The following is a 15,391-nucleotide window of genomic DNA, read 5'->3' on the forward strand; positions in this document are numbered from 1 at the left end:
TCAAAGGATCCCAGGATTTGTGGGGCAGCTGTGAAAGCACTGGAAGAATCCATTGCTCATTTGGGTAAGGCTGAGCCCTGGCAGGGACTCTCCTCAGCTACGTCTCTGTCTCTCTTGCACAAGAGAGCACTGAGTGCCTTGACAGCTGCTCTTGTCTGTGGAACACTGCAGCTGACACCCACCAGAGGCTGTGCAGGTGCAGTCCTTATGCACCATCCCCAACAGGCTGGAATGGGATCAGCATTTCCCAACAGTGCCAGGAGCCCTTGGCTCTGTGCTGCTTGTCTGAAGAGCAAGTCCTGGGCTACAGCTCTGCTACAGTTCAGAGGCAAAGGGGGTTTGGAGTTTGCTTGGGCCCCGTCTGACTTCCCAAATGAACAGCTTTGCTGTTGGCATGAAGGGACACTGACCCATCAGAGCTTCTGCAGAGCAGCCACCTGCAAGGCTCTACATTAGAGGCATTAGCTGCCTATTTCCCACTTTTCTTCTTTGTCTTCTGTTTTCAAAGGGGAACTTGTGATTCACCAAGTTCATTTCTTTAGAACAAACAGGTATAAACCCAGCTGTCAATGATGCCTTGTTCCACATGTTGTTTTGCATGCGGCAAGATGGCCATAGCAATTAACTACAGAGGCAAGGGCTGCTGTAAATTCCTTTGCCACACAGATTTATGTCAGCTCTGAGAATGCTGCACTGGGGGAATATGCCTGAAAAAAGGAGTGTTGAAGAGGCAGGTCTTCAATGGGAGTTTCCACTTTCTCCTCCCCAGCTGCTCTGTGAGCTCAGGAACTGCCTGACTCAGTGCCTTTCTGTGACCCAAGTATGGGGCTCTTCCTTTGTGCTCTGGGATGCAAAACTTTTTCCCTGCTTCCATGTGACTGAACTCTCGAGGTCCCTGGTGTGAAATGTTTTAACACAGCTCCTGCTACAGCAGAAAAGTTTGGATTTACAACTGTGAAAGGAGAGTTTTTCATTCGGAATTTAAAACCCTGCCAAGCAGGCTGGAAGGAAAGAAGAAAAGGACTCAAAAATCCGCAGAAATGTACTTTATTTTATAAAATGGGGTTGTCCCTGCCCTTTCTCCTGTGACCTGAGAAAGGTGAGCAGAAACGTGTGTTTCCCTTGTAGATAAAGTGTCACTGCTGAAAGAGTTCAGCTACCAATGGAATCACCTGAGTGGCCAAGCCCTGCTGGATGTCACCGAGTGTATCACAGGTATGGCCTCCCCTTCTGAGCCCAGAGCTCTTCCCAGGGAGCATTTACAGGGAATGCCTGTGAGCAGACAGCAGAGCAGCTCCTCCAAACCAGGAGGTGCTGAGCTTGTCCCTGCTGCCCAATAACCAAGGCAGGTGGGTTTGGCAGATTTTCCCTGGCTGCTGCAGAGCTGGGCAGCATCTGAGATGGGGGCAGCGCTCGGCCTGGGGCTGAGCTCTCACTGGGGCATCTCAGAACCACCTCCAGCAAAGGGAGGGCTAAAAATGCCCCAGCTGGCTCCTCTCTGGGGAGCTCAGGGACATCTGTGATCTTTGAGGGGAAATGGTGGCCAATGCTGTTTCAGGGCATCAGTTTGTTTTGTCCTCACAGAATTCTTGTTTTTCCCTTGGAAAGTTTTGAGGCTGAACCGTGGAGGGCCTGGGGGTCACAGCTTAGGTCAGAACTCAACAGAGGTATCAGAGGCACAGGTTTAGTGCAAGGCAGCCTCTGGGGCTCAGGACAGAAGCAGAGTGCTGAGGCTCCCTGCCTGTGCTGTCACAGTGGCCTTGGACTGAGCCTTTCAGGGTGTGCAAACAGTGTCTGCCTGGGTCAGCGCTGTCCAAAATGCTAAAAATGCAGCTGATAATTGATTCCTCAGAGGAGCTTGCTATGTCAGCAATAGCCAAGGAATGGAAACATTATAATCCCAATATATAGCAGAGAAGATGATTGATAGCCTTGCTTTAACTGGGGCTAAATCCACTGCTAATTATGCCAACATCTTTGAATGCAAGGTTTAATACACTTTGTGTCTTCATTAGGAATATCAAAAGGGCATGTTCAGCAATTGGGAATGTCAAAGGCCCTTAAAGAGCATTTGAATAAAGTAGATCTCCAGCAATAGGGAATTAAGTTTAGCAGTTCTTTTGATCTCTTTTTCAAACAAAGGAATTAACCATAAATTAGGGATACTTTAGAAAAAGCAGATGTTCTCTCTTAGATTTAGTAGGAACAGACAGCTGTTCCTCACGTTCAGTAGTCACTGATGTCTTTAATTGCATTTAAACTCAAATGAATTCCCATTTTAAAATGGGTACCATAACCCTTTCCTGCTTAGCAGAATTGGTTTTCGGTACTTGCAGGAGCTCTTTCAATGTTGATGACTGCTGGTGGATTAACAGCATAGAGAAAATGAAGTCTCTTCCACCACAGAATATTAAATGGCTGCTAGATAACATTTTGTCTGATTGGAAAATAAGTATGGTCTGCAGAGCATTTCAGGTTTTGATCTCTCAGCCAAATCTGCCAAGCAAAAAGCTGTTGGTAGTAACTTTTTGTCTGTGTTTGATACAGTTCAGTTCAGAAAATGGGCAGAGATATTTCAGGAGCAATGTGAGAAAACACTCGTATTTTGGTTACATTTCAGTCTCCTGTATAGCATTTTTCTTTCTCTATGTCCTATTTCAGTGAACATTATAAGAAAAAATGCCATTACCATTGGGAGGGGAAGTGACATTAAAATATGAAGATGCCCAAATGCAAAGGCAATGGGGTCTGGGTAATTATCTAAGACGCCCTGAGGTTTGAAGCAGCTCTTTGTTGGAAGCCCCAAAAGCATTCTGCCAAAGACCCCAGCTGGTCACTGATGTTTCTCATCCAGCTGTCAGGCAGCAGCCATCTCTGGTGGGCTGGAGTTTTGAGGTGTGTTCTAATCCTGCCCTTTGCTGTGTGCCACTGAGCACAGGGAAGAGCCAGATTAGACATTTGGCACTTGGCATCAAAGTTACAAAAATGGAATCATCTCTTTTATTAGAAATCTCTCCATTTCCTCTCTATGGTGCATTTCCAAATCTTCAGTGTGGGTTTAGACAACTTCTTAATGGAAATCAAAGGCAATTGGACATTTCATTCATTGTTCATGCAGAAAGAGATTGTGAAATAATTTAGTAAAGGTAGGAAGTCTGCCCCAGGGACAAGGCTCTGGTTGGAGCAATTAGTGCTGAGGGGTTGGTGGTTCTGTTTCCAGGATGCTCAGCTGCTTTGCCCGTTTCTGGACCAAGGGGCTCTGGGTGCTATTTTGCTGCTCTTGGCCAGAGAGGCTGGCAAGAAGCAGAAGCAGAAGCAGATCCTTGTTTGCAGTGAGGCTGGTGGGTAAGGAGCTGTGTCTCTGTCCCGGCAGTGCTTGTGCAGGGGGTTCATGCCAGGAGCCCTGAAGTCGCCCAGCGCGACGCCCTGCCCGTGCTCTGGTCCTGCCTGGGGAACAAGGCGCTGCCTGTGCGGAGCGCCAACGTCCGCACCGTGGCCACCAAGCTCACCTCTGCCCTCTGCAAGGTGATGGGCACCCAGCTGAAGAAATGTGCTGCCAGCAAGGCTCCACATGTGCGGGAAAACCTCTCCAAAATGCTGGGCTGGTGAAGGCGAGATGTTCTCCAGAAAGCTGAGGAAGTGCTGAATTGGACACCTCTGGATTTGCCTTTTGAGCTGTGCCAAAAATGACAAAATCCTAAGGAAGGGTGTGCATCTGCCCCCACTCTCTCCATCACATTTCCTCGTCATGGCATGGGGGGCCTGGAGCAGCTCCAGATGGGGTACAAGGTGAAGGCAATCATGGCTCAGCCTCACACAGAGGTGAGGGGGAGCTGGGCCAATCTCTGCTGGCAGGAAGGGTCTTGTGGCAGCCCAGAGAGGCTGTGCACATTGCCAGGGAACAGCTGTGCCCTGCATGTGCCCCTGCAATGAGCTGTGCTGCTGCCAGTGCCCCTGGAGCTGTGGGGCTGCTGAGCTGTGGGGCAGGCAGAGGAGCAGGAGGGTGCATGTGCAGCTGAGCCATTCCTGGGGAGCACAGGGCTCTGGACTCCCTGCTGTCCCAGGGCAGCCCAGAGGCCAGGCTGTGCCTGTGCCAGCTCTGGGCAAGTGGCTCAGGGTTGTGCCCTGGCCTGCCTCAGTGTCTGCCAGCAGGAGCATGTTTCCCTGTGCAGCTGTTTAGACGTTTGCAGGAAAGGTGTCCCATGAAATATGGAGCTTCAGCTGCTTTAGGTATGCATGGTGGTCTCTGTTAAACTTTGTGTCTCCATTTTGCAGATCTGACTGGTTACAGGCTTACCGAGAAGTTTTCTCTGGACACTTCCGATGTACCCTCACCCACAAAGTCCTCGCCTCCCATCCAGAAGAGCTCACTTTCCTCCAAGCTCAGGAAGAAGCTGCCGCCTGTATGAAGAGTGTTTGAAGAATAGGATTGATGCATTAGGCTTCATAGTTACAGCTGTACATATGTTCTGATCTTTAGATGTAGTTTTGAATTAATGTCTTTTGATTCTGTCTTTAAGTTTTGATGATATATTTTTAATCGTATATATTTTATTTTGATGATGAAAAATAAATAAATAAATAAACCAAGAGGAGAATGTGAGACCAGGACCTGCTAGCCTAGAGATTATGGGAGTGCAGCTCACTCAATGTGCCAGTGTCACCACATCCTTTCTTCATTGGGCCTCTCCTCTTCCTCTTTGGCCATCTTTTTTTTGTGTCATTTGTGCTGCTGTTTTCAATTTGTCATTGTAACAGGGCCACTGTTGACCTGTTTGGGGGACAATGGATCCAAAAGATCCTGTATAGTCAAAGGTTTTCTACCTAGGTGTGTTCTGTGCTCACCAAAGGCATGAGCAAAGAAACCAAGAGAAGTGTGCCCAAATCCCAAAGCTTTGCTCCTTTGCAATCTCCCACAGATCTGGCTCACAGGTGTCTTCAATCACAATTCCAGAGGTAAGAAGAGGTCATGTATTTCACTGGGAAATGATGTACTGCTTTGGCAAAGTCACCTGTATGTATATTTACCTGGGACAGCAGTGCAGCTGTGTTGTTTGCACCTTGTTTGCAGAAGGATGAGTGCCCTGGGAGGCCAATAACAAGTGACAAGGTTTCCTCAAATCTGCACTGCAGCCTGGGTGCCATTCAGCCCAGAGCTAGGGGATCATTTGTTCCCATGGACCAGTGCTTGCCAGTGGAATGAATTCCTGCACAGCTGGAAGAAGCAATTCTTGATTCAGCTCCAGCTGTTGGTAGGCTGCATGATCATTGACAATGCTGCCCTTCCAGAAATTATTCTGCAGTTTCCTTTCATAGTCATTTGAAGATTTTAAACTTCACATTTCAATTTGCTTTGCCTTAGGGAAAAAACACTTCTGGGCCCAGTGCAAGCTGTAACCTTTTGGCAGCAAAGTCCTCATGGTTGCCAGCTTCTGATGTTACAGAATGTCACCTGGCTGCCTGTGTTTGCTTAGCTCTGGGTCTAGTCCCAGCCTAGTAAAGCCCAGGCAGGGTGGCACATTGCAGGGAAAACTGGTCCATGAGCTTATGGGGTTGCCATCACCACAGAGTGAATGTGCCCTTTGGGGATTCCTCTGGAGACAAATTTAGGGACCTGCTCCATGCCACAATATTCTCTTAGATTATTCTGAAATATCCTAGAAAAGGCTGTGAAACTTCACATCTCCTTGCACACTCAGTGTTTGAAGAGGGGCATTTTTGTCCCTCCTCAAAGTCATTGCTCTTGCACACCAGAAACATGAACATCCACCTACAGGAATGATGCATGGTCCTGCTGCTGCTGCTGCTCCAGAGCACTGGGCAGCACAGACCTGGGTGTTACCAATATGAGCACTTAATCAGCATTTCATGCTCCTTCAAGCTGTCCAGATCTCAGGGCTTTTTGTTTCAAAGCAGCCACTGCACCATCTCTAGAGAAGAACAGGAAATGGGAAACAGCGACTGCCAGCCTTGCAGGGGTGTGGGGGAAAACTTGAGGTGTCTGCATCAAAAGATGAATGGGAAGAGTGTAATTGCCAAAGCAAATGCTTCCTTAGGATAGCAGGAGCAGTTCTTTACTGCATGCTTGCATGAAGATCATTTGGGATCTCCTTTTTGTGTCTCATGCAGAAAAGGAGCTCTTAATAATACCACACTACTTAAACAAGATTGGGATGTAGCTCTGTAGTGGTTCACAATGAAGCAGACTGCCTGCTGTGTCACTGCCATCCCTGCTGAGCCTGCGAGGGACTGTAGTGTATCCCATGCCTGTTTTGCCTCCAAGCAAAGCTTGGTTTTCCTTATTAGTGTGGAGTAAATACAAGAGTAATAAAATGGACAATTAAACTGGCCACTTTGGAGGATATGCTCATGCTTTTGCATGTCAGTCCTGTACCTCATGCTCCCAAGGCTTGTTACTCATCATGAAATATTTTAACAAAAAAACCTCAGCTCTCATGTTACATATGAATAAAACTGCATCAGATCATCAAGAATTCTGCTGTCAGGAACAAGACAAGAGCCTTCCGACACTCGCTTGCAGCTGTCCTGGATTTCTGCAGCCCTTTGTGTAAAGCTGCTGTAGACAGAGTGTTTGGAGTTGGTTTGGGCCTGTATGAAAGATCTGTGGAGCAGTGTGCAGGGCTCTCCTGGCAGGAAACTGTTTGTCCAAGCCCAGGGACACGGTGCCGGCAGGAGCGGAGCGGCCCCGCTCCCAGCCCGAGAGTCTGTGAGCTGAGCCACGCCGGGGAGAAAAGGCAGCGAGGGGCTCCAGCCCAGCTGCTTCACTGCCCTGCCCGCTCCATGGAGCTCTGCCATGGGAGAAAGCCGACGCCGGACGAGCCCCCGAGCTTCCATCAGCTGCTGGAACTGCTCCGTGACAGCTCCTGTTCTTCCGAGAGAGACCCCGGCGCCTTCTTGGAACGGGTGTCATGGGGGGATTCTGTTTGTTAAAAAACTGTTAGGGGTTTTCTACTTTGATCTATCAGTAATAATTTCCTATTGCTGGAAAGGGACTGTTGGAACACTTTAGAGGAGACGACTTATTGCACAATATCCTGTTTGAAGTTGTCTCAAACTGTGTGAGAGAGATGGCGTCATACAGGAGCATCCCCAAGGCTGCTGAGGGGAAGGCACAGAGGAAGACAAACCCAGTATTTCTGAGAGAACTCCTTGACACCAAACCAACCTGAGTTGTCAAACAGCAGACCTGATGTTTCGAGACATGGGCCAAAGGGGAAACCTTTCAGTGTGTTTGGTCCAGGCTGGGTTATGCTCGAGGCAAAGCTGTGTCAGTGTGTTGGATAATACTCTTTTCTCGACCTAGAGATGGGGCAACTGAGAGGTGTTTTAAAAACTTGTATTCCTTTTCAGTCTCAGGAGAAGGGTGAGACAATACAGATGTTATAATTCATGCCATCACAATCAGAAGCTAACTACTTCATAATTATAATTCACTATAAGCATTTCTTGGTATATCAGCCTTTTGCCATGCCATGTTGTAGATGCCTTAAAGCCAATTATTTAAAACTACCCCTTGATGGTCCAACTACAATGCATCTTTCATAGCTCTGTTTTTCCAAAGTCTTATTTGCAAGACCATCTTTTGAAACTTTTTTCCAGCTCCATTTCTCTTTCAACAATATCTGTCCTATTCCATGGAAATTTTTAAGGTAGCATTTCTTGTCTCAAAATTTATATACAGATTCATACTTTGTGGGCCTTCTATTAGGCTCTAAAAACTTTCTACAAACCCATTTCCCACATCAGTGCACTGGGCTCCTTCTCTCCTCATTGTGCCTGGCAAGCACAGAAGCCCAGAGCTCCTGCAGAACCCATCACAGCACTCAGTGGGAGCAAACTTGTGTCCAGTCCTCACCTGGAGCTGTGGTGCCCAGCATTCCACCACATTGGAATGAGGAACTGTTCTGCTCTTTCAGAAGGAGCTAAGGAGGTTTGGCCTTCAGATCAATTGTCTGCAGGCTCCTGCAGTGCCTCCTGCAGCTCCCTTGCCAGAGGCACCCCAGGCCAGGGGGGCACATCTGGGCTGCTGTGTCTGGCTCTGGGGCTCCCTGTTCTGGGCAGTGAGGAGGAGCTGCAGAGGCTCTGCAGGACTGACAGGATGGGCTTTGGGGCTGGCAGGAGAAGCTGAGGGACCTGGGCTGCTGGAGCTGCTGAAGAGGAGGCCCAGAGCTCATCCTGCAACTGCTCCAAGGGTGGTTCCAGAGAATCCCAGAATCAGCAAGGGTGGAACAGGCCATGGAGATCATCAAGTCCAACCTGTGCCCTGACACCAACTTGTCTCCCTTAGGTCCTCTTCTCCAGCTGAGGTGTCCACAACCCCAGCTCCCTCAGCCACTCCTCACAGGACTTGTGTTCCAGACCCCTCCCCATCCTTGTTGCCCTTCTCTGGACACGCTCCAGCTCCTCCATGTCCTGCCTAAATTGGAGGCCCAGAACTGGATACAGCACTCGAGGCGCTGCCCAACCAGTGCTGAGCACAGGGGAAGAATCCCTGCCCTGCTCCTGCTGGCCACACCATTCGTGTTCCAGGCCAGGAGCCATTGGCCTTCTTGCCCACCTGGGCACACTGCTGGCTCATGTCCAGCCTGCTGTCCCTCAGTCCCTGCAGGTCCCTTTCTGCCTGGTTGCTGTCCAGCCACTCTGGCACCTTGTTGAGGGAGGGATGTTCCTTCCTGAACTGTGGTGTTTGCTGGCACTGCCAGTTCCCAGATCTTGATATTTCCATATTCTGTCACAGTCCAAGTCCAGCAACTTGCTGGCAAAGAAAGCCAAAACCAAGCAAATACCTGGTACCTGCAGCAACCCGATCTCATGTTTGCTGACACCCCCAGTACCCAGATCCGGAATTTTTCAGATGCCTGCACAGCATAATTCCAGCAATTTGCTGGCACAGAAAATAAGCATCTGGCAATTTCCCAGTACCGGCACATTCTGCACCACGATCTGGCATGCGCTGGCACTGCCAGTGCCCACATCTGGCAATTTCCCTCTTCTGACACCACCCATGTCCAGAATTTGCTGGCAAAGAAAGCTAAAACCTGGCAATTTCCCCTTGCCAGCACTGCCCAATCTGGACTTTTTTGGCAGCAGGATCCCAAGAAAGATGGAAGGAAAGAAGGAAAGAAAAGAGGAAGGCATCCAGACCCAGTCCTTCCTGGAGCCTGGAGCCTGAAATGGGCTGTTTGCTGGCACTGCCAGTGCCCAGATCTGGAAATTTCCCTATTCTGGCACAGCCCAAGTGAGCAATTTGCTGGCACAGAAATCCAAAACCTGTGGCTGCTTCCTGCTACTGGGTCTGGCACCACCCACATCTTGTGTTTCCTGCACCAGAACCAAGATTTGGAAATTTCTCAGTGCCAGCAGAGCCCAAATCTGGCAGATTTCTGTCGCTGGCAATGACACCACCCAGATCTGGTGTTTGCTGGCAGCGCCAGCGCCCAGATCTGAAAACTTCCTGGTGCTGGCACAGGCCAAGCCCAGTGATTTGCTGGCACAGAAAGCCAAAATTTGGAAATCTGCAGGTTCTGGCTCCGGCACCATCCAGCTCTGGTGTTTGCTGGGACCGCCAGTGCCCAGATTTGGAAATTTCCCAATGCCTTCACAGCCCAGGTCTAGCAACTTGGTTTTAGCTAGCTTAGGAAGAGAAGTTCCTTGGACTGTGACTTTCCTTTTTCTTGGAACTGTTTAAATCTGCTCTGGACTGAAAACCCAGAAAAACACCCGCAGCAGCTCACCCCTGTGGCCCACCGAGCTCTGCGACGCTGCATTCCAGCGCCACAGGGACTTAAAAGAGACCGAGTGAGCCAACTACAACCCACAAAAAGGACTTTCTGAATTTGCCATCTCTTCAGCACTGTCAGAGGTTTTATTTAATATTATTCATTTTTCATGCTTGTGAATACTTTACTTGTTAAATAACGGGGTTTTTTTTCACTTTTCTTAAAGGGAAGTCTTTTCCTGAACTAGTAGGGGGAGAGGCTGCTTGAACTTGCTTTCTAGACGGACCCCTTTTGGAGATTTCCTCCCCAAATTTGCCCTAAGCCAGCACAAACAGTTACAATGAAAATTTCACCAGTGGCATCATTTCCTGGTGGCAAATCTTGTGGCAGAAAATTGACCTTGTTCTCCATGAGAGATTCTTGGGAAGAGCAGACAGGAGAAGATTCCTGGAAAACTGAAACAGCTTTCCAGAAGTGAGATGAAAATGAAAGAAACAATCCAAGATGCTTTCCTCTATTTATTTCTATGCTCCCCTTTTCCATGTTGCACTACTTCTCCATCCCAGCAATTCCAGATGCACAGCACCTCTAAGATTGGTGACTTAGTGATTTTTAGACACTAAAATACCATGAGTCACACACAGTTTTCCTTCCCCTGGTTTTACTGGAAAGCAACACTGGAGGTGTAAGTGCAGTGCTGGGCTCAGGTAGGAATCCTACCCCAAGGGAAGGTGGCCCGACAGTGTTTGACCCTGAGCAAGGACAATGCACAGCAGCGAGTGAGGGGATCGCTGTGCCAGTGTGCAGGAGTCAGGGCTCTGCATTTGCGCTCAGCACTGCAAAGTTCCCGTGTTTGGGCAGACGGAGGGGCTGTCCCCGGGGCGCGCGGGGCTCGAACGTGGGGCTCGTGGGGCGAGCAGGGAACGGACACGGGGACGAACGGCCCCGGTGCCTCAGTTGCAGCGGCGGCAGCGGCGGCAGCAGCAGCGGCGGCAGCAGCAAAAGCAGATAGACTAGAAAAATCGTTCTTTCTCTTTCTCTCGTTCTTTCTCTTTCTCTCCCTTTCCCGCTATCGGGCATCCTTCTCTCGGGGTTCCTTGCCCGGCGTCCCTCTCCTCTCCCCGCCTCCCTCTCCCCTGCCGGGCCGGGCCATGCCCCCGGCCCGCCCCCGGCCCCGGGCGGGGCTGCCCCGTGCCCGGCCCCGCCGTCCCGCCGCGGTCTCGCCTCCGCCCGGCTCTGGCCGTACTGGCGGTGGCGCTGCTGGGCGGGCATCAGTGCCTGGGGCGGGGGCGGCATCGCCGCCCTTTGCCTCCGCCTGGCCCGAGCCCGGCCCCAGACCCGACGCACGGTCCAGTCCCGGCCCCGGCCCCGGCCCCGGCCCCGGCCCCGGCCCTGGCCCCGGCCACAGCCCCAGCCCCGGCCCCGGCTCCTCCCGGGGCCCGCGGAGGACACACGCGGCGCGGCCGCTCCCGCCGCCTCCGCTGCGGCTTCCCCGGCCCGAGCTCCGCCGCTCGGCAGCGCGGCCGCCGGCCCCGAGCCTCCCGTGCCGCGTTCCCGGGAGCGAACGCCTGGGCATGGCCGGCCCGGGGCGGGTGAGGGGCGCTCGGGGGCCGTTGCTGGCCCCGGGCCGAGCGCTGACCGCCGCGTCCCGCCCGCAGGGACGGCGCAGGAGACCCTGCAGGAGCGGTACCGGCTGGGATCGCTGCTGGGGCGCGGCGGCTTCGGCAGAGTCTTCGCGGCCACGAGGCTCTCGGACGGCGCCCCGGTGAGCGGCGGGGCCGGCGGCGGGCGCAGGAGGACGGGATGGAGGAGGAGGAGGGCGGAGGGCGGAGGATGGGGCTCGCAGTGCGGGCGGCGAGCTCACCCCGCTGCTGCCCTTGGCTTGCAGGTGGCCATCAAAAGGGTGCCACGGAACCGCGTCCGGCACTGGGGCGAGCTGGTGAGTGAGCGGGGCCAGCAGCCGGGGCTGCCGGCCAGGGATGAGCCGGGGCCCGGCACGGTGGGAGCCGCCAGGACGCCCCGAGGGAGAGCGGGCGTGGGGCCAGCGCAGGGCGCAGAGCATCCCGGCCTGGCTGAGGGCTTCCCCAGGCCTGGCACGGCATCGGCCCCAGTGACGGCATCGTGCTCCTCCCGCAGCCCGACGGCACCAGCGCACCCCTGGAGATCGTGCTGCTGGCCAAGGTGTCCACTGGCTTCCCCGGTGTGGTCCAGCTGCTGGAGTGGCTCGAACTCCCCAACTGCATCGTGATGGTGCTGGAGCGGCCAGAGCGGTGTCAGGACCTGCATCGTTTCATTGGGGCATGGCGGTTCCTGCCCGAGGAGGAGGCGCGGGAGCTGTTCCGCCAGGTGCTGGAGGCCGTGCGGCACTGCACCAGCTGCGGGGTCCTGCACCGCGACATCAAACCAGAGAACATCCTGGTTGACCTGGACACCGGGCAGGCCAAACTGATTGACTTTGGCTGTGGCACCTACCTGCAGGACACAGTCTACACTCACTTTGCAGGTGAGCCTACCCAGGGCTGTGCTCCCGCTGCTGACATCTCATGGCCCAACATCTCCCAGGCAAGCTGGCTGTGGCAGCGGGAGTTCTCCCTTTTGCTGCCAGTCAGGGCACTGAGTCCTCAGCTGAGTTGCTTTAGAGCAGGGCTGGGTGGGCAGCCATCTTCCAGCCCTGCTGGCAGCCTTTGCCAGCCACTCTGCCCAGGACTGGGGCTGGGCTGGGGCAGCCAGCTGGACCAAAATCCCCGTGGGTGGGGGTAGCAGAGAGAGAGGGCAGAACCTGTGCCCCAGCCAGTTTGGTGTGCAAATGAGAGGAAGGGCTTGCACTACCCCACTCACCCTGTTTCCCTTGGCTTCATAATATTTTTGGGGCAATGCAGGCAGGGAGGATAAGGGCATGTTTTTTCCCCAGCATGGAGTGGGTTTTTCCTTTGCGTGTCATGGTCGGGCCTAGCCAGGGCTGCCCTCTTCCGGCACCAGAGGCTTCTTTTCCAACCCTGACTTTGTGCACAAGTCCCAGATGCTGGCGAGAGGGCAGTGGTCACCCTGTGTGCCCCTGATGCAGCCCCCGCGGGCCCAGGGATGCTGGGGCCAGGCTCTGGGAGCAGCAGCATCCCCCTGATGAACTCCATCTGTATTCCATAGGAACACTGTCCTACAGCCCCCTGGAATGGAACGACTTTGGCTGGTACCATGGCGAGGCAGCGACAGTCTGGTCCCTGGGCATCCTGCTGCACCAGATGGTCTGCGGGGAGCACCCTTTCAGGAGGGGCCGGAACCTCAGCTGGGGCCAGCTCCCGCTGCCACAAAGGCTCTCTCAAGGTGGATCCTCTTCTCTGGGCACGGGGGGAATCCCAGTGCTGGGAGCCAGCAGCGGGCTCGTGGGCATCCCGCTCTGGCAGCTGCTGAGGAGGTGGCACATGTCCTGCTCTCCTCCAAAACAGGGAATTGGTGGGAAAGTTTAGGCCCAGCTCAGAGCGCATCCAGCATGGCCTGGGCATGGGAACAGTGGGGTAAAGCAGAAGGGAGCCTTCTCTGGCTGACCATCAGTTTCTGCTTTCTCTCCCCAGAGTGCAAAGACCTGATCTGGTGGTGTTTATCCGTGAACTCCTTGGACAGACCCACACTGGAAGACCTGTTCTGTGTTCCTTGGATGCAGGATATTCCTCTGCCATAGAAGAAGGGAGAGCACCACAGGCACACTTTGATCCAGGGCCCTGGTAAGTTCCTGCTCCACATATGCCTTGGCAATGAGAAGCAAAGGAACCCAACCCTTTTTGTGCTGCCTGTGTCACTGCACCGGGGTCATGGGATGGGAACACACAGCCCTTGTGCTGGAGCTGAGCTGCTCTGCCCAGCACTGGTGGCCACCATCCCATCTGGTTTTGCTTGTCCTGGTTCCCTGACAGCTGGGGCCCTGGGCAGAGCCCTGAGAGCCTGGTCTGCCCCCAGGGAAGGAGAAGGAGCCCCTGGAGAAGCTGTACCGGGTGGGGATGATGATGCTGCTGCTGCTGCTGGAGACAGCGAGGGTGACATCAAGGATGACAAGCTCTTCCTCAGCCTGGCCACTGGAGGCTGAAGGTGATGCACTTTGATTCTGGCACCTTCTTCAAAGCCAAACTCCACAGGGAATTTGCAGATGAGTCCCCACCTGGGGAAATTCTGCCAGATTTGGGCATGGCCCAGCCTGGCTGGGAACCAAAGGCTCCCCCTTTGCTGGAGATGATGCAACTCATTCTTCAGGCACTGCCCAGCTGCTTTTGGCAGGGCTGGGGCATGGGCTGGGGTGGGTACAAAATGGGAGTGGGCTCCTGGGCCTGCCAACAGCCCCCAGCACCCACCGTGCCCCAGGCTGGGGCTGGGGCTGGGGCAGCCAGCCCGACACAAACAAACCCCATGGTGGGAGCAGAGGTGGGGCTCCAGAACCTGAGCACAGCTGCTTTGCTGTGCAGGCAAGAAAGGGCTTGGGCTGCTCCACTGCCCTTGTTTGCTTTGGGGTCACCGTGATTTTGGGGGGCAGTGCAGGGGGGAAGAGAGAAAGTGTGGGCTTCCCTCGCCCATGGCTGGGTTTGTCCCTGGCATGTAGGGGTGGGGCCTTCCTCAAGGCCCTGACAGAGATAAGAGTTTTTACTGTTTTTCTTGTTTTCCCTTTTTGTCTCAAAACTCTTGTCAATAATGTGTTGTTTGTTATTCCAGAGGAAGCATTTGAGGTGGTCCAGTGTGGATGGGGAAGTGCTTGGGAGCAGCTGTGGCGTGGATGGGCTGTGCCTTTGGAGAAGGCTGAGGCCATGGTTTGGGAGCAGCTTTTCTTCCAGCCATGGGTGGTGTGAGGTGGGTCCCTGTGTGCTTGGCAGGGTGGGATCAGAGCTTTTGGGAGCTGGCAGCGAGCACAGGAGCATCCTGCTCTGGGCAGCTGCTGAGGGCTGGATGTGCCCTGGCTGGCTGCAGGCTGGGCACATGTCCTGCCCTCCTGCTCTGTGCCAAAGGCAGCAGGGATGTGTGGGGGCCTGAATATATGTTGTATTGTAAGGTCTGTGTGGGTCCGAGTTGCTCCAAACGAGCTGCAGCTGCAGGGTCCTTAGCTGGGCAGCAGCTGTAGCTCGTGAAGGTAACTGAGATAAATAGGGGTGGGTCAAGAGCCCAGGAGGAGCCCCTGAGAAGACAGGAAGGACTGTGCTGCAGAGAATGGAGAAGAGCCCCAGCAGAGAGGCGAGAACAAGGCTGCAGCGAAGATTGCAACAGGGATGGGCAACTCTGGGCACAGCTCTGGGCACAGCCAGCATGGCCTGGGCACCGCAGGCCTTGGCACAAGGGCACAGGAGCCCTCAGCTGATGGGCGCTTTCTCTCCTTGCAGCCAGGCCCTGTGGGTGCTGAGGCTGCTCTGGGCTCTGCCAGGGCTCTGCTGGGCTCAGCCCTGGGCCCAGCTGGGCTGGCTCTGCCCTCACATTGCTCTGACAGCTCTGCATCAGACGAACCCATTGTGGGCACAGCGCCTGAGCTTTCTGCTTTGGCCAGTGAGTGAGACTCTGCTGCAGGCCCAGAGATTGCAGCCGGGGACACACATCCAATTGGCAAGAGCCAAAACTCTCCACAGTCCCATCTGAACACCTGGATCTGTACAGGGTGTTTTCTTCTTGACTGGCTGGAATTG

At 53.7% G+C, this 15,391-nt stretch overlaps 1 protein-coding gene across 1 annotated transcript; it reads left to right on the top strand.

Annotated features, from left to right (window-relative positions):
• Window positions 1-608: 608 nt before the first annotated feature.
• LOC141729957 (serine/threonine-protein kinase pim-1-like) lies at window positions 609-13,446 on the top strand. Its single transcript, XM_074546616.1, has 6 exons — window positions 609-633; window positions 11,399-11,505; window positions 11,629-11,679; window positions 11,877-12,243; window positions 12,885-13,061; window positions 13,310-13,446. The coding sequence occupies exons 1-6, from the start codon at window positions 609-611 to the stop codon at window positions 13,414-13,416; spliced, it is 834 nt and encodes a 277-aa protein (XP_074402717.1). The 3' UTR covers window positions 13,417-13,446.
• Window positions 13,447-15,391: the final 1,945 nt, after the last annotated feature.

This window comes from Zonotrichia albicollis, chromosome 8 (genome assembly GCF_047830755.1).
Source record: "Zonotrichia albicollis isolate bZonAlb1 chromosome 8, bZonAlb1.hap1, whole genome shotgun sequence".
Classification (NCBI taxonomy): Eukaryota; Metazoa; Chordata; class Aves; order Passeriformes; family Passerellidae; genus Zonotrichia; species Zonotrichia albicollis.